General features: G+C 26.9%; 1 protein-coding gene across 6 annotated transcripts in view; it reads right to left on the reverse strand.

Annotated features, from left to right (window-relative positions):
- The window catches only part of LOC136985830 (C-Jun-amino-terminal kinase-interacting protein 4-like), a 150,216-nt gene that overhangs the window by 80,858 nt on the left and 46,368 nt on the right, over positions 1–22,990 (reverse strand). For 4 of the 6 annotated variants that reach the window (XM_067283197.1, XM_067283195.1, XM_067283199.1 and 1 more), the window contains 5 exons: positions 21,472–21,489; positions 12,118–12,175; positions 9,809–9,865; positions 4,871–5,015; positions 1,133–1,323 (listed from right to left, as the gene is read on the reverse strand). In XM_067283197.1, the coding sequence (XP_067139298.1) occupies positions 1,133–1,323; positions 4,871–5,015; positions 9,809–9,865; positions 12,118–12,175; positions 21,472–21,489 (469 nt within the window). The remainder of the gene's footprint in view (positions 1–1,132; positions 1,324–4,870; positions 5,016–9,808; positions 9,866–12,117; positions 12,176–21,471; positions 21,490–22,990) is intronic. The other 2 variants (XM_067283198.1, XM_067283200.1) reach the window with 1 other exon arrangement.

The following is a 22,990-nucleotide window of genomic DNA, read 5'->3' on the forward strand; positions in this document are numbered from 1 at the left end:
TAAGAAATCTATTAAACCTTTACATAAATATTAATCTGTTTGTATAAATCCAATCATACATACATATACTAAATATCATAAAAACTAAGTTGTTTTGTCATGAACATTGATTTATTTATTAAAATGATAAAAAAAAAAACTCAAATTGTACTTATCTTAATAATACAGATCTAATAAAAATGTAAAGTATAGAATAATATTGAAATGAAATTATCATATTATGGATACTGTGATAGAGCTACATTTTTAACAGAAATTAGAGAAGCAAGTTAGGAGAGTGTACTTGTAAAAAACAAAATAAAATTACTACGGAAGAAACAATAAATAGAGAGAAAATTGATTTGCTAGCAAATGTAACAAAAACTACTTAAACAGCATGAATTGTATTGATTCCAAATTTATTTATGTATGTTGCTGTCATGGCAATTCAAACTTTCTGATGTATGTATATAATGTACAAAAAGCTAATAATACTGTATGTTCATTATATTTTCAAATTTTGTTTATAATGTTATTCATTGCATGTCACAAAATTCTAAATGTTTTCATAAATCAATAAATTAATTTTTTTTAAATAAAGGAGTGACAAATAAGGAATTACAAACTAAATTTCATATTTCTACACTATTAGTAAATCTAGTGATCTATCAGTTTGAAAGTAAGTTTGATTATATTATTATAAAAAAACCTATATTTATATACTTTTTAAATAATTTAACACAGTATTTTTTCCTATGTGAAATAGAGAAATGACATTACGATAGTGCGCTTTTTTGTTTTTTAGCAATCACTGTGTAATTTTGTTTTAAGTAAAATATATAGATAGTAAAATTTCTTGGATCTAGTTGATTATAAGAATTTTTTTGAAACATATATATTTGATTTGAAAACTTTAATTTTGCTACAGTTACGACTATCACTGAGTAATAATAGTGTTAAGAATCCAAAAAATATCAGAAATAAACAGCCATAACTGATAAGTTAAAATACTTTTGGTTAAAGAATCCTTTAACTGTATAACAAGTTTATTGTCAACATTTTAAATTTAAATCTAAGTCATTATTTTCAGTGTTAATTTATTAAATAATTCATATACATAAACTAACTGTAATTTTTTTAAAAACTTACTCACAATTTCCAAATGGATGAGCGATTCCTCTTCGTTTCCAGAGTAGGATCATTCCTTGAAGCTCTAATCATTTCAGTCCAACGAACAGCTTCTTGAAGTTCCATTAAACGTTCTTTATACTGATTACGTTCCATAAGTACTCTTGCCATTTCTACTCTAGTAAAACGTTTTCTTTGAGCCATAGGAACATCTTCCTATATTTATTAAAGGTAAATACAAAATAAAAATTGTATTTTTACTAAAATTATACTTAATAAATTATTTAAATACAACAGCATTACAAATGTTTATTTTAGTACTCTAAAAGGCTGTTGTATAGATTACTCCCAGAGGAATTTCAGGACTTTGAATATACATCTGAACTCAGAGGACCTAGTCGAGTTCAATGATACCCTACTTTTGGACCAGAAATGAAAAATAAGAAAGTTATCATATTTATGATCTCTTGCCTTTCACAATGCATTCTATGCCATTTTAGAGTTTTTCACTAGGTGGCATTCAACTGTTCGTGCTATCAATGGATTCCTCCTGGAAGGAAGCCACCTGCAAGCCCTCAGTTAACATCACTAGTTATTGATTCACGGTAGTTCTTGAACAAAAAAAAAAGGAAACGTATACTGAACTACAAGCAGCACCACCTAATGGAAAACTAACTCTAAAATGGTGTAGAATGCATTGTGAAAGGAAAGAAATCATAAATATCATAAATTCTTATTTTTCATCTCTGGTCCAAAAGTAGGGTATCATTGCCTCAGTCCCCTGAGTTCATATGTATATTCAAAGTCCTGAAATTCCACTGGAAGTAATCTATACAACATCCCTCTAAAAAACCATTTTGGTATAAAATAATACTCATAACTTTTAAAATTAAAATCATGTTTGTTACAAAAATCAAACATTTTCAAATACTAATGGAAATAAAACAAAAATATACAAATGAACATGGTTTAAATATGAAAAAATTCTACAATCTGCTACATTGCTGTAATATGCACAAAAACTAAAAGAAAAATAATAATATAACAAAATGCACATAAAATTATGTTGTGTAAACCTCAATCCAGGATTTCTAAGCACTCAATGTTTAGTTGACAAAGTTTCCCTTACAAGTTGATTTATATATTTTTGGGGCTTCAACATATCTACGGTGGTGCTTGTTTTTTATATGCTTGGTGACCTCGGTTTCTTCTAAACTTTCTGTGAATTACAGTAGAGCATCGATTATCCGAATACCGATCAACTAAAACATTGGTTAACCGAAAGCATTCCAGTCTGCAAATTCAAATTTTCACTAGTGCTTTGGCACTGCAAAACTCTCCTCCCTCCCAACCTAAACTGTAGGCCAACTTTAACATACTACTTTATGTAAGATATATATTTGTAAGACATATAATACAAAATATATACAGTACAATTTTGTTTAATATATTTTTTCATAAAACTTATGAAAAAATATATTAAACACAAAATTGTACTTCAATGATCAATTATCCGAAAAACCAGTTATCCGAACAACCCCAGTCCTGAATTGTTTCGGATAATCAATGCTCTACTGTATTGCATAAGAAGAACTCTGCAACTACAAAAACCTAAACATGTTATTCAGTGCTTGGAATTTCTGGATTGAAGTCTACGCAACATAATTTGACATGCATTTTGTTATATTATTTTTTATCTTTATGTTTTTGTGCATGTAACAGCAATGTGGCAGACTGCAGACATTTTTATATTTAAACCATTTTCAGCATTTGCATATTTTTGTTCTATTTCCATTATTATTTGAAAATGTTCAATTTTTGAAACAAAGGTCATTAAATATGACCAAAAATATTTGATTTTTTCAGTTTAATAAAGTTTTTTGCCACTGCACAAGACTGTTTGTAGATGATTGAGTGATTTACTACTGAAACAGTTACTTTAACAATTACTTTTAATATCTGAAAATATTCACTTATTAAAGTATTTAATATGAAATTATATATTTATCTAAAATTATCTAATACTTTCTTTAATATATAATCGGCTTGCTGTATAGTAGATTTTGCTGTAAGATATGTCTACCAAAAGTGTTTGTTTGGATTACAGAGACGGATTAACATTGGAATCTAATACTTTCCATTTCTAATTAATTCTTTTGTCATTTTTTATGAATTAAATTTAAATATTTAATCGTCATCTAAATTTTTAAATATTTCAATTATACTGTACATCTTTTACTTTGTTCTTTCTCTGCATTATTAAATTGATATTTATCCTCCAACTAATGCCGAATATTATCAGGCTAAAAATGGCTAAATATATATTAATAAGAGATGGCACCTAACACCTAACTCTAGTGCCAAATTGTCTTATAAATTATTAGTATATTTTAGCCATTTCTAGCCCAATAATATTTGGCATTAGTTGAAGAATAGCTCTAAATATATCAGTTTGAACGATGATGTTTGTTTATTTAAATTGATATCTGTGGAAAAAACTGGTTAAATAACTACTGAAAGTAAAATCAGACTTATTTCAAAACTAATTTCTTTAACTGCTTTAATCAGTCATTTTGAGGTTCAGAAGCAAAGTTCTAAAATGTTATATTTCAGAACATGTAACATTTAAAAATAAGCATATACAACATTTGAAATTAAAAATTAATTAATATAAATAAAAGAATATACAAAAATAATTATGTATTTGAATACATTTATCTGTTCATCATTTTAATTATAGATTTTTTTTAGTTTCTGAATATCCTCTTTTTTTATATTCATTAATATTTTAATTTCAAATGTTACACAGGATAGCCCAAAAGCTGCTTTACCATTTCAAAAGTTATCAACTTTTTTGCTATTACATATTTTTAAATTTTTCTTTCAGATTTTGAAAATTTGTTTCCTGGAAATTTATTATAGAACAATTCATGACAGAGTAATATATAATAATCATTGCATTTTATTTCCAAAGTAAGTGCTCCATTGTTCTAATATAGAACACACCTCAATTGACCTTAATGTTTGACTGATTTGATAGCACCAGATTTTTTTCTTTAAAGTTATCTAAAATACTGGATGTAAGTCAGTGAGCCATAATCATCCAGCAGCTGAAAAAATGAGACATTTGGAAAGAAATTAAAGCATTGAAACCGGACATCTTAAAAACTGTAATGGAAAAATGAAAGAGCCTTGCATGAAAAATTGGAAAATGGAGGCTAATTACATCAAATCCATACATATTTTTAAAAAATATTCATTTTCTGTACTTTGCTATAAGTGAAAAAGTAGAAATAACAAAAAAAAAAAAAAAAAAATTTATTCACTTTTAAATGGTAAAACAATTTGAGTTGTCCTGCAGAATTCAACATTCATATTCTAAAACATTTTGGTTCAAATCTGAAGATGACTGATTAAGCAGTTAGTTTTTTTAAATAAATCTGCTGGTTTAAAATAATTTAATAGTTAATAGAAGAAAAAACTTTAAACATTTTTATTTAGAATAATAGTAATGATATGTTTAAAAATTAAATAACTAAAAATTTTTATGTTTATAAATCTAAATATAATATATTTTGCTAAAAGTAAAATTGTAATTATCATAAAAATATTTAAAACATGATAAACTTTAGCTTCTTAAAGAAAGTTCAAATAACAATATGTTGATTTCTCTAACTTAAAGATATAGATTTTTAAATCTATATAAATAAATAAGCTTATACAAAAACTTCCAAAATTTATTTTTAAATTACAAATAGCTTACTTCATCATCAGATTTATTAGATTTTGACTTTTCATTATCTTCTTTTACTCTTCTTAATTCTTCTTCTAGTTCTGTTATTTTCTGTTTAAAACGATCTTTCATTGTCTGAAGAGATTTTATTTCCTCTCTCAAAATTTCTTGTTCACTGTGTGTTAAATTTTAAAAAAATGAAATGTTTTTAATAAATTTTTCATTATAGCATTATTAATTGTTTATTATTTTATTTGTAAATTAATAATAATTTTTAAAAAGTTTGAAGAATAAAATAATTGTTAAAGTATAACGTATAAAATATTTAACAAATAAATGTATTTGTAATGTGACATTCAATCATAATTTTAAACATCCAAACTTGACAGTTATATATTAAAGCCAAATGATTGCTGGATTATATTGAGCTGTAATATTTTATAGCCCAATCTAATCCTATCATAATTTCCAATATTATAGTTTTATATCAAATGTGTAACAAATAGCATATTAAAGAACTACCAACGATCGCCTTAGAGATGTTATTATTTATAGCATATTAACATTTAGTAAAGTCCAGTAAATCTTGGATATTCTTTACATTCGTACATTTTCAATGTATATTTCATTTGAAGTTTTATTCTAACATGTTTATTCTTAGATACCAATATTTTTATTACTGAAATTATACAATGCTTACAAAAATAAAGCTTCAATTAAATTTTATTGTGATATAATAATAAAAAATGTTAAAAAAGAATTAAAATATAGCAGTTAATATAGTTCAACAATTCCATTCATATTCAAAATTTCTATCACCTTTGAAAATATTTAATACAGTGGTACTTTGTACTTCAAAAAACTAACTTCAAATGCTTCAGAGTTTGAATGCTAAATTTCAGAAAAATTTGCTTTGGACTTTGGACAATGCTTCAAAGTTCGAAATGCATGCACAGTGAAAAAATGTGCTTGAAAAATAAATACAATCAGTTGTACACCCCAAGTTGTCACTCTTGCATTATGCATGTATGTTTTCAGTGCTTTTTTTTACTTTATTTTTGGTGTGTTTGATTATATATATATTATGTGTTATTCATTGACTTTTTAACAATTTCTTCCTGCAATTTTTCTTCATTGACACATTTTTGGGAGCACTGTATGTTTTGTATCTTTTACTTCAAAATTTCCTGAATGGAACTTTTTAAACCAAATTTGATATGATCTAAGTTTAGAAACATCTTCCATATACACATTACAAAATTTTTTTACTGTTGTTAACTGCACTATCTACTTAAATGTTTGTATATGTCTAGTATGCCAATAAGTTCTGATACAAATTTCAAGCTTATTTATTTATGCACATGAAACATGTTTATGCACACTTTCTTTGTTGTTTGAACTTTCAAGACAGATATAAGAAACTAGATATTGTCCAGTTCACCAGGAATGAGATACAGAATAAACAGCAAACAATTTTGCAACTTTATCGTTAAGGAATGAGAAAATCAGAGAGTTATCATCTGTTGAAATCTGAAAATATCACATGAAATTCCTTCACACCTTATGGTACACCATAAGAGGTGTGAACACACCATGTATGTTCTGGGTATTTGTGGTATTGGTTTCCTCACCCCTCTTTATGGTGTACCATAAAGAGGTGTGAGGAAACCAACACCACAAATACCTAGAACATACATATAAGAACAGAAATTACATAAAAATCCAAGACATAAAAAAAAATACTAGAAGTGCTTAAGGTTTTAAAAACTTGAATCAGAAGGAGTCCTCACTGAAGTCAGAATGTCATAATTTGATGATTCATTTAACTGTAAAAAAGGACTTCAAGCTTAAGATTTTAAAGTGTGGTACATGTCAAATATTGATCCAGATTCAAAAGTATAATAGTAATAATAGGCTCATTGTAATGTGCCTTTTGCAGCAGTACAGTTAGAAGAAATAAAGAAGTCTTTTCACCAACAAGAACATTTTTATGGTAGAAGAAAAATCTAACAAGCAAAAAGACCATATCTATGCCAAAATAATCATAATCATTCCTTTGGTTCTCTATAAATCTCAAAGAACATCCATCCAAGTTGTGTGATGGTTTTAGGTTGATTTCAGCTGACAAGTCAAGACAATACTTCATTTTGTGTCCAGAGGTATCAGTGTAATTGCCCTTGAATGTACTCTACCACAAAACTCAATCCTTGCTGATAACATTTGGCTTTAGAAATGAAATAAAGAAAATTCTGTATTTCATTTCTAAAGAAAAATGACCTGCCATGTTGCACAACCACAACTTATTGGACTATGTCATGAAGTCAAAGTTGGAGTTGAAAGTCTGTGCTATTATGATAAATAGTGATTACTGCTAAGGAATCACTTCTCTGAAAATAAGATAACTTTCTTACAGAAAGCATTTGTGCAGCCATTAAAGGATAGAAGTCAAGACTTGATGCTTGCATCAAAGCACATAAAGAGCACTCTGAAGACTAGAATTGAAAATTACATATCTTGTGAACATGTAAACTTAGTTACATATGCTAATTGAAATACAGTAGGGCATTGATTATCCGAATACCGATCAACTGAAACATTGGTTAACCAAAAGCATTCCAGTCAGCAAATTCAAATTTCTGCTGGCTCTGCAATATTTTGCTGTCTTGGGCTGCTCCAATATTATTTTTGTTGGTGTGCGTGTTTTAGCTGGCAATACTGGCATGACCACGAGAAAGGGCTTAAGGACATGCCAGTATTTGAATGAGGCTTTTTCCCATCGTGAGTGGTGAGCTTTGCTTGTTTTGTGTGGTGTTTTTCTGAAGACTGTGTGTCGGGATGTATGCCGTGCTGAATCGGAATGTTTTTGATACTAGATTAACTTCCAAAATATAATTTTTTTTTGTTTTTATATTTTTCAAGATATTTATTTTGTTTTTGCAAAATAAAAAAATAATTTTTAACCATACAATAGCCACAATAATTATTTTTAAAAATTTTTTGTTAGGCTTAACATCAATGAAAATTCAACGTGAAGTGACATACAATGGAGAAAAATTGCAACAAGGATAGGTTAATATATTTTTTTGTACATGATCAGTTATCCGAACAACTCCAGTTCTAAATTGTTTCGGATAATTGATGCTCTACTGTAATATCTGTGTTATAAAATTTTATTTTAATAAGCAGTTATGTTTTCTTAGATTTGTATAATAATTTATTGGCATATTGGATATATATAGTATATGTATCTTAAAACAATCAATAAAATAATCAGATCTTCATATTCTTAATAAATTTATTACTTAGACACAAATGACAACAAACACAAAACCATTAATTATGAAGTAAAATATTTTCTAATTGAATATATTTTCATTGACCATCATCAGGATATATGTATATTCTAAAATTTAACAAGAAAGAACAAAGCCATCCATATTCTAAAAAACAGTTTTTACAACATTCAATTTTTCAAATAATACAAATTTTAAAAACACACATCAATTATTTTTACATATTACATAATATGGTACAATACATGTAAAGATCAAACATATATAAAATGTCTATTACCCATAGTGAAATAACCTATGCATAGTAACACTCTAAATTATACTTTTCATCTTTACATTCTCACACCAGCCATCTGCAATCTATCAACTGTTAATCTATTCAGTATCCTCTTACATTGTTTGCCTTTAAATTTTTTTATCAATTCTTTCCAAGCTGATGAAACTGGTATTTTCTAAAACTGATAATTTACTTCTTGCCCCCACTTTGTAGCCTTATGAATGTGCCATGTTTCCACATATTTAATCTGTCACTTATCCTGAGTCTTTTGGATCATTTCTGCTTGGTTTCATTCTATTATTACAGAATCTGGGTTGGCTATGGTGTAGGTCACTAAAGCTATAACCAACTACTCCTTTTGGATGTTATTTTTATGCTCTTTGATCCTCTGTTTTAGTGATCTTGTAGTGGCTCCTATGTAACATAAGTTGTTAGGCCTTCTACTATCTTTTATTGGTATTCTGTACATATCAGGAATGCAAGTCAGGTCAATGGCCTCCTTGTCATTCCTTAGCATCCCATATACCATTTCTTTTAAATATGATTTTCTTATTAGTTTCAATCCTGATTTCTCTGTAGATCTATGGAGAAAATATTTTACTATGGGTTTTATACATGTTTGATCTTATCACGGATTGTACCATATTATGTAATATGTAAAAATAACTGACACACATTTTTAAAATTTGTTCCAAAAATGGAATATTGTAAAAGCCATATCTTAGAGTACTGGCAGCTTTGTTCTTTCTTGTTAAATTTTAGAATATATGTATTTCCTGATAAAGATCAATGAAAAGGACTAAAATTGTTTGATTAGTAAATATTTTACAGCATAATTAATGGTTCCATGTTTATTGTTTTGGAAGTACAGTTACGAAAAGGCTTATTTACAAAAATATTATTTTAAAAATATGTTAAACAACTTCATTATCATATTTATAATTTGGTTAATATCCAAATTACACAAAATTTCAAACTTATTAAACTCATTTTATACAAATTAAAAATTTTGATTTCTATTTTTATATTATATAAATAACCTCTATTTAACTGGAGAAACAATAAACTGACTTAAAATACCCAAATTCCAGCAGTTATATTAACTCTATTATTATAATTATAGTATTTTCATAGAGCATAACTATACAATTATAGTGTAACACACATACATACACAATTATCTATGTTTTTTTGTTTTAAATCTGGAATAATTATTTTTACATTAAAATTTTTGAATTTCCATTAAATGTTATTCTAATAAATAAGTTAAAACTATGTTTTAATGCACATCACAGAATCAAATTTTGATTTGCTTAATTACATAAAACAATTATCTCAGGTAAAACTGTTTTCTTTAAAATAAAATAACTGAATTTTAAAATTAATTTAAAAGCATACCTTGTAAGTTCATCAACTTTAGCAATAAGATCATCTTTCACTATATTCAAAGCATTCCTAAAATACATTAAAATAATTCAAAATTAAAATTTATAATTTATCCAAGACAAATAAAAATTAATACTGTTTTAATATGTCACTATTAATACTCTATAGCATTATGAATAATACACATTTTTAACAAATTTAAGCCTTATTGCTATTAAATTTAAAATGCAATTCAAAATAAAACCATGTTTTATTAGAACTATACTGGTAAACAATATTAAAAAAACTAAAATCTTTGAAATGAATATGAACTAGTATTCACAGACTAATATAATGCTGTAAAAAATATTATAACTACGTTCCATTTAAAATGTAAAGTATGATTACGCAAATTAATTCAGCATTGATATATTGAATCCTAATAATTATAAATAATGTCTGTTATGGTTGATTCACATAAGCCATGTAATGAGTAAAAACACATCACAATAATGATTTTACTACAAAGATAATCATTATGAGTCATCATTTGAGATAATATGAATTTGACTATTGTAACGACATAGTCAATGTCAAATGTATAGACTTTTATAAATAAAGTTTAGCTTCTATAAATATAAGTAGATGTCCTGAATGATAATTTGAATGGTAAGATATCAACTTCTGAAAGAAAGAGGAAAAACAAATTCATAACTCTAAGGCAAATCAAAAGGAATACTAGAAAACTTTTTTATTTATTGATAAAATATTTATTACATAATCATCAGAACAAGAGTTGCTGCCAGCAGGTATGTTCTGATGGTCTTATGTAACACACAAGACCATCAGGACATGTAAATGAGGTAGTTGGCAGACGTACGTTGTTATACTAGTACATATAAATGGATGATCATAAAGTGAAAAAGCAAGGAAAGGTTTCAGCATAATTTATTACTGCTCTTATGTCTTTGATAACCATTTGTTGCTTGTATTTATTATTGTTATAATACTGTTTTATTTATTACATAATCCATTAACATTTTTTCATTTTTTTAAAGTTAATTAACAAGGCATGGAAATCATTCTTTGATGTTGCCGAAGAATTATACATCTTTTTATTTTCTTAATTTTTATTGTTGACTTTTCCTGTATCTATCACATGAATGGCAATTTACCACTCAAAACTTTGTTGGCCAATCTTTAAACTATGTATTCCATTTTCATTTCATTCTTTTGTAGAACAGTTTTAAGCCTGAAGACAACCATTGAAACAGTAGAAAACATTATTTTCACATTAAATTACTTTTATGTGCTGGATTTTGGTGTTCTTGTCATTAATTCATATAAGCTTATCTCAGTTTCTCTATTTACATGCTTATTTATTTTTTAGTATTATTCATGTGTACTGTACATAGCAATTTTTTCTAACAGTTGTTTTGTCCATAGGTCAGATCTGCCTCTCTCACAAATCCTGTGATAAAGTTTAGTCAAGAGGTTTGAATTTTTTGCAAAAAGATCAAACTTTATAAATGTATAAATATTTTTATAATTAAAGTTTGGTTTCTATAAATAAGATACAAATTTAAATTAAGACACAAATGCTCACTTATATTTATAAGTGAGCATCTGTATCTTAATTTGAATGGTATAAAGTCAAATTTACCTGAGAAAGTATTTATTTACTAATTTTCTCTAGTATGAAATACAATTTAGTATAATATAAACAATAAAAATTTCAATGTTTTACTTAATTTTACATCTGATAAAGCTTAAGCTGTAATTATATTACTTTAATAAAAGTAATGTAATCATACTTTTATTATTATACTAAGAAATTAATTTTTAATGTATTAACATGTTAAACAAATTTCCATTTGCATAAAATGACCACATTATTACAATGTAAAAAAGTTTTTTTAAATATATTATTTATTCATAAATTTGTGTATCATATGCCATGCATTTGAAATTAGGACCCTGTAGTTCAGTCTCCATTTAAACATCTTAGCAATGGCAATAATCATTCTGAGTATTTCTTAAAACAAACTTTGTTTTTATGCACTTTTAAAATGAAATAAATAAAAATAAAATTTAGAAGTAGGGGAAGAGAGAGAGAGAGGAGAGACAGACATATATCTGAATATTTTTTTGTGTGCTTTTTAAATATACTTTTTAAGAAATGAAGAATTACTAAATTTAACTAAAATTTAAAAACTTTAAACGTTAACAATGAAAAACCATATTTAACTAAAATTACCATTGTAAAACATAAAAATCTATATTTAGCCATTCATATTAAGTTTTTTGACTTATCACTTAATTATAAAATAATATATTCTTACTTTGTAGCTAATAATTCATTGTTTTCAATAATTAAATTTTCTACTTCTTTTCCCATACCTAGAAAGAGAAATAATTTATGTATCACATACCTTATTTTAAAATACACTTAAAAATTATTTTGATATAGTGTATATAATAAAATTTAGTGAATCAAGCATACTTATTTTAACAAACATTTAAAATGAAATAAATTGGAAACAATAAATGAAATAAATGGAATGCATTATAGTTAAAAATCTAAAACATTACTATGTCTAGCAATTACATGTAGTTCATATTAAATGAAAATATGATTGCAATTAAAAACAATACACTACTGAAAAACTACAGTAAAATTTAAAACATAGCTATCTGTGCTAATCAATGCACATTTTTTGAAATGCTAATTAAAATTTTCCTATTTGAATAATGATAAATTATTTATCAAAAAATAAATAATCGAATTACATGAACTAAGATAATATTTATAAAATAATATAAGCATAAAAAATCAAAATTAGTTATTGTGACTTCATCACAATACTGGGCTGCAATTTTTAATCATACTTTAATTTTAAAAAATCTAATTTCAGAATAAATCAAAATATAAATTATTTAAATTTTTAAAATGTGAGATCACATGAATATTGTACACCTTAGAGGGTTAAAATGTTCATATTATTGTAGACCTAAATAAATCTATCCCCTATCTCCATGGCTCTTTCAATGGGTCTCACAAATCCTAGGGCTGGCTCTGAATATGAAACTTGAGTTACAAATGATTTGTGGAGAATCTCCTCTGAAGAGATCTTCAGAGGTAATTCTCCTACTTATTTGTAAGAATGCAGATTTAATCATCTGAATTATCTTTTTTTAATCCAACTGATGTCTATCACTTTCTTCAAGTTCTCACTTTTCTTTATATAAATTAAAAGTAATCAGTAATGGGCTATTCAATGGTGTAGTCATCTTGTACCCGTAACCCACTTCTCATTGGGCTAAATCCTATCTTGGCTCCTATGAATGATAGTAGCATAGTTTAAATTACAAAGTTGCAGAAAATCTGAAAATTAGTACAAAATGTTTTCATCTAGTTAAAATACTCAAAAGAGAATTGACCGAATACTGTCAAAAAATGAATGGGAGAAACATCTTTACATGGCCATGGGCAAATTTTTTTTTTGCTTCAATGCTATTTTAGTTAAACATTTTAATGTTTTTGTCTAGCCAAAACCAACTTTTGCATACAGATTTATCCCATAGAATATTTTTTTATTTTCATTAATAAATTTTGATAAGCTTTGAAAATATTTGAGATCTCGTGGTGTAGTCAAAACCTTGCTTAACTTTAAATAGTTTTACATACATGTAATGCATAATAATCATAAATATACCAAATAAATTAATAAAAACAAATTACAGTAGAGAACCGAAAATCGGAATCAATTGGGGACCGGGGTTGTTCAGATTAGTGATTTGTTCCGATTACCGATTATGTACGAATAAATATATTAACCTGTCTGATGTTCAAATTTTTCTCCGTTGTGTGTCGCTTCGTGTTGAATTTTCGTCGATTTTAAGCCTAACGAAAATTTTTATAATAATAATCGAGGCTATTTTATCGTTAAAAATTATTTCTGCATTTTGTACAAACAAAATAAATATATTGAAGAATATAAAAACATGAAAATTATACTTTAGAAGTAAATTTAGTATCAAAAACGTTCGATTCAGCACGACACAGTCCGACTGAAAATCGTTCCGATTACCGGGGTTCCGATTAACGAGTCTCTACTGTATTTTAAAATCTAAACAAAAAATAAATTTATTCAAAAGTGTAATACCATAAATTTTAAATTTCACTAAGCATCCATTATTCAATTTTTATTTACTAGTTTCATTAATTAAAAATACTATAAAGTAATTTGTTAAAACAATAAAATTCTATACAAATTTAATATTTTAAGTAGGCTATAATCAAATTATCATTATAATTTTAATACTGTAAATTATAAAATAAAAATATAAATAACATGTTTCAACTTATAAGAAACAAGTTTTATATGCTGATTCTTATCTGAAAAAAAAAATAAAGAAAAAAGTCTTTTTGCTAACCATCAATCTCTCTACTAGAAAGTATTTTAGATGTAGTTATGTAAAATAATATATTTACAAATTATATATTATATAATTTGTAAATATTTACAATTATATATTATATAATTTGTAGATATATTATATAAATTACAAAATATGTTCAAATTCATAACAACTTAGAATAGTTCAATATTGATTTCCTGAAATAAACTACAATTTATTTATAAAATTAATTTATGATCAAATTTTAAGTTTTATTTAACATTTTCATTTATTTTTCTAATTTAACATTCTTCATCATATTAATGCTAAAGTTGTTTAACTTTTATATCTAATTTTATTGATACAATATTTTAATTATCTTATTATTTTATATAATATAATCTGAATAAATTTCTTCATATATTTCCCATCTATCTCTATTTCTATTTCCAATAATTCATGGCAGAAAGTCCACATCATTTTCTGTCTTTCAGATAAACTTCTCTGTAATACTTAACACGCTATGGAATTTCATCATAAGAACAACTGTAAGAATAAGAATTTTTGCAATAGTAATGACAGCAGAATGAGATTAAAAGAAAAATCTATTTTCTTTTTCCTGCTGAATAAAAGTCTTCAATTCCAATAACTAATGTACACTATCTCCCTGATTAAACCCTAGAATTAAAAAGATCTCAGGAAATAAAAGTACAGTAATACCCCGAACTTATGCAATAGGTGGGACCAAGCGATAACTGTGTAAGTCAAATTCGCATAAATTGGGGTATAACTTTGCATATAAATACATACAAATTAATTTTAATTGGAGCCGGAGACTAAAGAAAACAAATTCAGAAAAAAATGTTTAATAAAATCTTACATAACATTGTTTCCATCTCAGCAATAATATCGTGACGTTTACGAATGATGCTTGAATTTAAAGATTGAGCATTTTTCATAGCTTCAAGAATTTTTTCTTTACCTTCTATAATTGTTCTGACCGTTGATTCCGGTAGATTAAACTTCTTTGCCAATTCAGAAATTTTCATTTTTGTATCAAAGTCTTTAATAATGTTAACTTTACATTCCAAAGATAAAGTTTTTCTTTTCTTGTTTGATGCAGAAGAATCAGTTCTACTTCGTTTGAATGACATAGTAGAGTTTCTCAAGTCTCCGTAGATATAACAAACACAGAAATAAATAACACAAAATAAATTGTAGCTATGCATCGATTCTGCGCGACATGTCCGAACATGTAAGCTGAACAACAGTGTGGGGGGAGTGAGTAATCAAGAGTTGCATGGTGCTCAAACAAAAGACGAATCGTCAAGATTTGAAAATCACATAATTCCGGGTTTGCGTAAGTCAGGGCAGCATAAGTTGAGGTATTACTGTACTGTCAAAAATAAACCCCAGGTTGAAAAGCATAGGAAACACAAAATACTGCACTATATAGAGAAATTTAGTTTAAAATGGCAGGTAAGGAGTTTAACTAAAATTATATCTCTTCAAATTGTCTAGAGTCAGACAGCACTTTCCACTCCAAGATTAACAGAAATATTTTTTGAAATAAAATTAAAAATATTGTTGAATATTGAATGTGGAAACTCATAATCAAGTTTATAAGTTGAGAGCTTATTAGAATAATAATTAGGAAAACTTGAATTGGAAAGAGATGGTGAGTTTGAACCAGATGTAATCAAAATCTCAATTCTTACAATGACATTGAAACAATCACAAATGACAACTTAACCAAACTGGAAGGCAGTGAATTGGATAAACTATGAAAACTTTTCAGAAATTATTACAAACTTTGTAGTTTTAATCCATAAATACAGTCAATAAATGGTTTTAATAGTAGGAAAATATACACATAATTAAAGTATTTGTTTCAATTTTTAATCACTTGTCTCTTGTTGCAAGGTAATAAATTTCAGCCTCAAATACACTTAGTGATATACACATTTTAAAAATAGACTACCTGGTGTTTAATCAAGAAAATACAGTAAATTTATGTCAGTTATGCAGTATTAGTTATTTTAAACTATTATCTGGACACTTGTAAAATAACTATAAAAGTACAAAACTGCTTTAGCCATAAGAAGATAATTAGGATCTCATAGAATAAATTAATCACCGCACTTTTAACAGTAGGTGAACTTCAAAGAACACTAATGTCTTTGACCAGTTAACAGACCATCTTTAGACAGGGAGAAATAAAAATGGAATGCCTGTCAGTTAGGAAAGAAGATAGAACAGAATAAAGAAACAAAGGAAAATCAAAACCATTCAACTTTTCCAGCAGATGGGTTTCATGAACAAGCATTTTTGGCTTATTTTATAAACTTGCCCTGGGTTTCAAATACAATCCAAATCTAAATGAAGCAAAAGTAATAAAATGGGTTTACAATGCACATCACTTCAGAATGCTTGAAACCTTGGAGATATTCAACATCACATTGAAAAATAGTTGTATTAACCATAAAGACTCAGAATTCATATCTAATGCTCGGCAGTTGTTCTTTGATAATCCCACAAATTAATTATACATAAAAAAGCATAGGCATATTAGATTCTTATTGTTCACTTTATTTGTATTTTTATTAGGTTTATTTTTTGTTGGGCTGCAATTTGAAAAAATTGTAGACCTGTAAATTCCCACTGTCCTCCATCTGTTCATCTGTTTTTCCTTAATCTTGAGAACAGTGCTAGATAGATGAAAGTCAAGACCAGATATGGAAATATTAGGGGTAGGAGGCCCTAATTAACTATATACAAACTTCCAGTATAGTTCAGAAATGATGTGACTTCAATTAAAAAATTTTCTTCAAAATAGAGTTACATAAATGACCAGCAAATGTGAGATCCCAGGCTACAATTTGTTAAATTAAAATATTAATTCAATAAAGTTGTTAAATAAAAAGAACAAAACTGGGAAAAACCAACAAGAAAGTAACTAGATTCTCTCTATGATAACACTTCCTTTCTAAACAACTCTTCTTCCTGAAGCATTCATTCATTCAGAAGTAGAGAATAAAAGTTGAGATTGGATGACAAAGGAGTTGTCCATCCAATATTGCCTTTTTTTGCTAACATCTTGACTTGGAAAGAAGACAAAAACACAGGACCAAAAAAAGATTGAAAAGGTCATCTCTCAGTCTAGTTCAGTTAGTCTGGCACCTATCCCAGTTCAGATAAGCAAATTCCCACCAATCCAGCTGCCACCCGGATTAAAGGACAATGGACTTAACCAGTTGTGACTAGTAATATTACGAATTATTATCAAGACTCTTCAGTGAAAGTAAGAGACTATCTCTCCAGGACACCCAAACCAGACAGTGATCACCAAATCTCAAGAATCCGCGGGCTGTATTCTGGTCATTTATCTCTCGTCTCTTCTTTCAAGTACAGATGATGTCAAAATGAGAGAGGAAATTCTTCTCTCAGAGGCAGTTTCTCTGATTCTGGTGATTCTGGTTATTTTTAACAATCTCCTCTTTGTTATTGACATCACAATTCTATTAGGTTGATTATACATGTTCGGGTCATCTGCATATGCAATACAATATAGAATTTTAATCAATGAAATTATAAAGTTTTCAAAAATGCAGAGTATGTAATTATAGATCATGTGGCAAGGAAAGCACATAATTTAGGCGAAGATATGTTTTTTGTTTTATAACGTTTTTACAGATTGTAATGTCAATTTGTCTCTTAACAAATAAAAATTTTAATAACCTAAGTTAGAAAAGTGTGCATACTTAGATATTTTTCAAAATATTACCATCTAATTTCTCCTTAACTATCTAAAGTAGATTAACGTCGTATTCAATAGTTCAGTAATTGATGTAGAATAATTAAAAAAATGGAATCAGTAGTGTTTCCAAGTAGGCACTGGAAAAAAATCTGAAGCATTTTCTCTCTCAAAATATTCTTTCCCAAGATAGAGAATGTACTCTAATACAATTGTACAGTGCGAGAAGCATCCAGTCATGCATATCGGATATAATGAAATCGAAGCCAAAGACAAAAGACCAGTTGAAAGACAACTATCCGCTCGTCTCTGCAAAATGAGAGAATATTTGAGATAAAAAGTTGTCCAGAATCTCTTGAGAGATTCATCGTGTCTTGAGAGATGCAATAATCTCTCAAGATGTAAACAAATGATTAGCCAATCAGTGACCAGCTTGTGAGAGACGAGAGACCAGAGACAGGTGACCAGGATACGGCCCCAGGTATTTTGATTGACCTATGAAGGTTAAGTTAAAACTCTCTCTCTCCCACAGATATCTTAGCAGACTAGTCTATAATCTAACTATTATTGATAAATCTTATTATGTCATTATTTAAGTCACACGTATCTGTATAACCAGCTTATGTTAAATTAAATGTTTATTGTTTTATTTAATAGAGTTGGTGAGTACATTACTTCCAGGGTTCCCTGCCTCTCTTATTTCCCTCCTCCGTACCAGACTCCATGAGGTCCCACATACATATCACTCAACCATGCAGGAGGAACATGAAAAAAATTCACAGAAATGGGTTCTTGTGCTCCCAGAATAGCACAGGTGGTGTCAGAACCTGACCCAAGGGAGCACTGCAATCCTGTTTCCACATGACTGTTCTATGATGTATAGGGGAAAGACTTAATTTGAGATCCAGGTCATATATTTTAAATTAATTAAATTAAAAATATGATTAAAAATTGCAGCCTGGCATTGTGATAATGCCACAATAATTTTTGTTCATTATTTATACTTTATGTATTCAGTTTTTTATTAATATATACATTTTCAAATATATCTTTATGTATACAAAATTACAAAATATTTTATAAATAATAATGTCATCAAATGTTTGAAACATTCCAAAGTGAAACAAACCTCAGATTTCAAACCACAAAGTGTGGTTTGAAATCTGAGGCAGGTTTACAAAATAAACCAAAAACATTTGTTTATGAAACTCATTTGCTGAAAAAGTGTGAATGGTTTTGATTTTACAAGTTATCTCTTCCAGCTTTTATTTTGTATTTTAGCAAGGAAAGGTGGACTACAATTATGGAAATTGTACAATCAAGCAAAAGATTAAAAATATTGCCAAGAAAAAATGAGAAGTCCTTGTTCTGTTGTTTAAACACATATTGTTAATGGTAGAAAAATACAAAATTTTGTAAAAATTTTGTATTTTTCTACAATGCTGGCATGAGAAGGGTGAGAAATTGTTCTGATGATTTTGTATGCCCTCCAGTCTATCTTAGTACCTAAGAATTTATTCAAAAGAAGAAATTCTTTGAACAAATTCTTAGGTATTAACAAATTCCTCTTCTTTTAATATCATCTTCCTGTTCAGTGAATACCTGAGGAATCTTGAAGTGTATCTGTTATGTGTTGTATTAATAACAGTCTCTTGTTTATAGCTGGGATGACATGCATCCCACTGCTCCATTTGTCACCAGTAAGATGTTTATAAGAATTAGTATCAGGTATTAGGATTCTTTATCAGATGCATGGAGGATACTATACAACACCTGAACAAAAGTATGGAATATTTTGTAATTGTCGTGAAAAAATTATTTTGATCCTAAAATAATCAAATCTACAAAAATATTATTGAACTTTAACAATTGACAAATGTAATAGACATATTAAAGTATTTACACACCAAACATAGTGAAGATATTTTCATAAATTACACAGTTATAGCATTTTAGACAGAGCTGAACAAAAGCATGGAATCATGAAAAACATTAAACAAAAATATGAAATACTATGATTAATATTTCATAGGGCCATCTTTTGCTCTATTTACAGCCATAATTCTTTGTGGTATTGTAGAAATAAATGTTTTACATAATTCTGGATCAACTTCTGACCATGATTCTTTGACTCTCTTGATTCTTCTATGGTTGTAGCTCAATTTTAGACACCATTTTCTTCAGAATATTCCAAATATTTTCAAAGGGTGTTAATGTATCAAACATGACAGTAAGGATAAGACTAGCAGATTAAAGTTACTACTAGAACTAAAACTAAAACAAAGCCCTATATGACAAAAAATAAAAGAAAGATAGTCTGAAATGGGCCAAAAGTCATAAAAACTGCACTGTTAATGACTAGCAACAAGTTATGTTCACAGCTGAATCAAAAATCTGTATTGGATATGATGATGATGGCAGTACAACAGTATACAACAGAAGATTAGATGAAAAATTTCATTTTGATTGTTTAAATTCATCAGCCAAATTTTCTAAAAGTGTAATATATAGACTATAAAGGAGTTGGCGAGAAGGCATCTTTAATAGTACATTGAATGCTGATGGTTATTTGGAGTTATTAGAATCTTTGGTCATTAAAACATTTGAAGATCATTTTGGTGAAGATTTCATTTACCAGGATGAAAACACATTATGCCATAAGGCTAGACTAATTAAGCAATGGTTTCAAGAAGATAACATACAGTATTTAAAAAGGATTGACAATAGTCCAGATATACCTCCAATTCTATTGATGTCTATTACATTTGTCAATTGTTAAAAGTTCAATACTATTTTTGTGAATTTGATTATTTCAGAATCAAAATAATTTTCCCACAACAATTACAAAATATTCCATACTTTTGATACTTTTGTTCAGGGGTTATGTAAGTGAACAATAGTGTATAATTTACAATTAGTTAAATGTTTACAGGTATCTAAAATATCCTAAGGTATATCAACATTTTTAAATGCGTTCACATGGAAGTGTGAAAATCATTTGCAAGTGATTCACAGTGATGTGAGCAATAAATTTTAAATATCACAAATGCAAGTGTTCCAAATACATTTTTTCCAACACATTATCATGGAAAAATATGTGTATTTATTTCAATTTCAATTTTAAACTTTTTCTGATAAATTCATTCTGCCAAGTTTGTTCTGTAATGATTATATAATAGTTTTATAACTTTGTATTACTTGAAGAACCTGAAAATAATCCTTTAAAAGGATTGAAAGTACTAGTTTATTTTTAAATAGAATCAACGATTGTTAACTAATTCTATCTAATTAATAATCTTGGGTTTAAAATAATCATATAGAAGAGAAATGCCATATAATTTTAAATATAACTTAATTTTTTATGTTTAGTTATTTCCTACAAAAAATTTTTAATTCTAGCAATAATTGATAAATATTTTAATATTTATTGACACTTGAGTTTTAAAAATTAAAATATTAATATTTAGGAAATATTTGATTGCAAAAATAGTTATATATTAAATTATGTATATTATTATTAAATATAATAAGATATGCTTACCAAAAAAGTTGTCAGTAACTATATTTCAGGAGTATTAGAAAAAGAGAAAATAATTAACACATGTTAGTGGTTATTTAATTTAAATTTTTTAATTTCAATAAATTTGTACGTAAAATTATTTAATAAGTTATTAATAAATATAAATTTATAAGTTCTTCTTTTATCAAAAATAATTAATTTTTATTAACAAATGTATACATATAATTTAATATGTTTGCTATAGTCATTTTATACTGTATACATTTAAACATATTGAGTCAAGTAGAATAAGGATATCCTTTCTAATCACAATAATTAAGTGAAACAGTAAAGATAGCTACTCAAAAGCAAGTTATTAGTTGCAGCATAAATGATTTGCCTCATGCAAAACATAAAAAGACTGAGACATATTTCATGGTAGCAAACATATTAAATATTTTAGAAAACAATATAAATTGAGAACAAATAAATATTACCAAATTGATATAGGTTATTTATTTATAGGTCTATAAAGTAATTAAATTATTATGAAAATCAGATTATAAGTAAACAGCATTACCAAATATTTTACTAATTAGAATTAATTAGTTTTAATCAATACTTTAGAAATGTCTAGATCAAGTTGGAACTTTTACAGACAAGGCACTTCAAACTAAATTCTGCTTATATATTTAAAATTATCTATAATCACACAAAATATATTCTTACTGATCAGATCAGTATCTAGACAGGAGTAATTTGGAAGTATATCTGAATGGCTACAATAACAATCTTACTTCTCCACCTAATGCTTGCTGAGAAAAATTGTTTATTAAACAAACCTTTTCAACTATTATCATAGGCCATCTTCAGGTTTTTAAAATCGATAATAAATCATTACAAAAATAGAATATTCAGATATTCAAATTTACATATAAACTTAAATTCAAATTAAAGATTTAAACTTGAACAAATAAAATAAATGTATAATGAACAAAATACAACTAACAAAAATAAAATTAAGAAATATTAAATAAAAAATATTATCTAAAACTTTTATTTTTATGTTATATTTCTTTAGAAGTAAAAGAAAAGCTGATTGGATAAAATTTTAAGAGCATTGTCTATCAATGTTAATAAAGTTTTAATGAATACAACATTAAAAACACAAAAATAAATACAATATATCTTAGATATCAAAATTCTATAGATGTTGAAAGTGCTTGCAACAACAAAATATATAAATTGTTAAAAAGTTTTCATTCATTAAAACTCTATTAACATAGACAGTCAGATAGACATATCAGTCTATCTGACTGTCTATCTGTGTTAATAGATATGACTGTCTATCTGTGTTAATAGACATATGTCTATCTGACAGTCAGATAGACATAGAAAGAAGCATATAAATATACAGTATACAAAAGTGACTTAAACCCTTCTCAGTCACTTTTGTATACTGTATATTTATATGCTTCTTTGACTTTGATGTGTGTCATACATTGTTATGAAAAAAACTGCATCTTTTTCATAAAAATTAATAATATATCAAATATCAAAG

The sequence above is a fragment of the Centruroides vittatus genome, unplaced genomic scaffold (genome assembly GCF_030686945.1).
Source record: "Centruroides vittatus isolate TY-2023 unplaced genomic scaffold, ASM3068694v2 contig_979, whole genome shotgun sequence".
Classification (NCBI taxonomy): Eukaryota; Metazoa; Arthropoda; class Arachnida; order Scorpiones; family Buthidae; genus Centruroides; species Centruroides vittatus.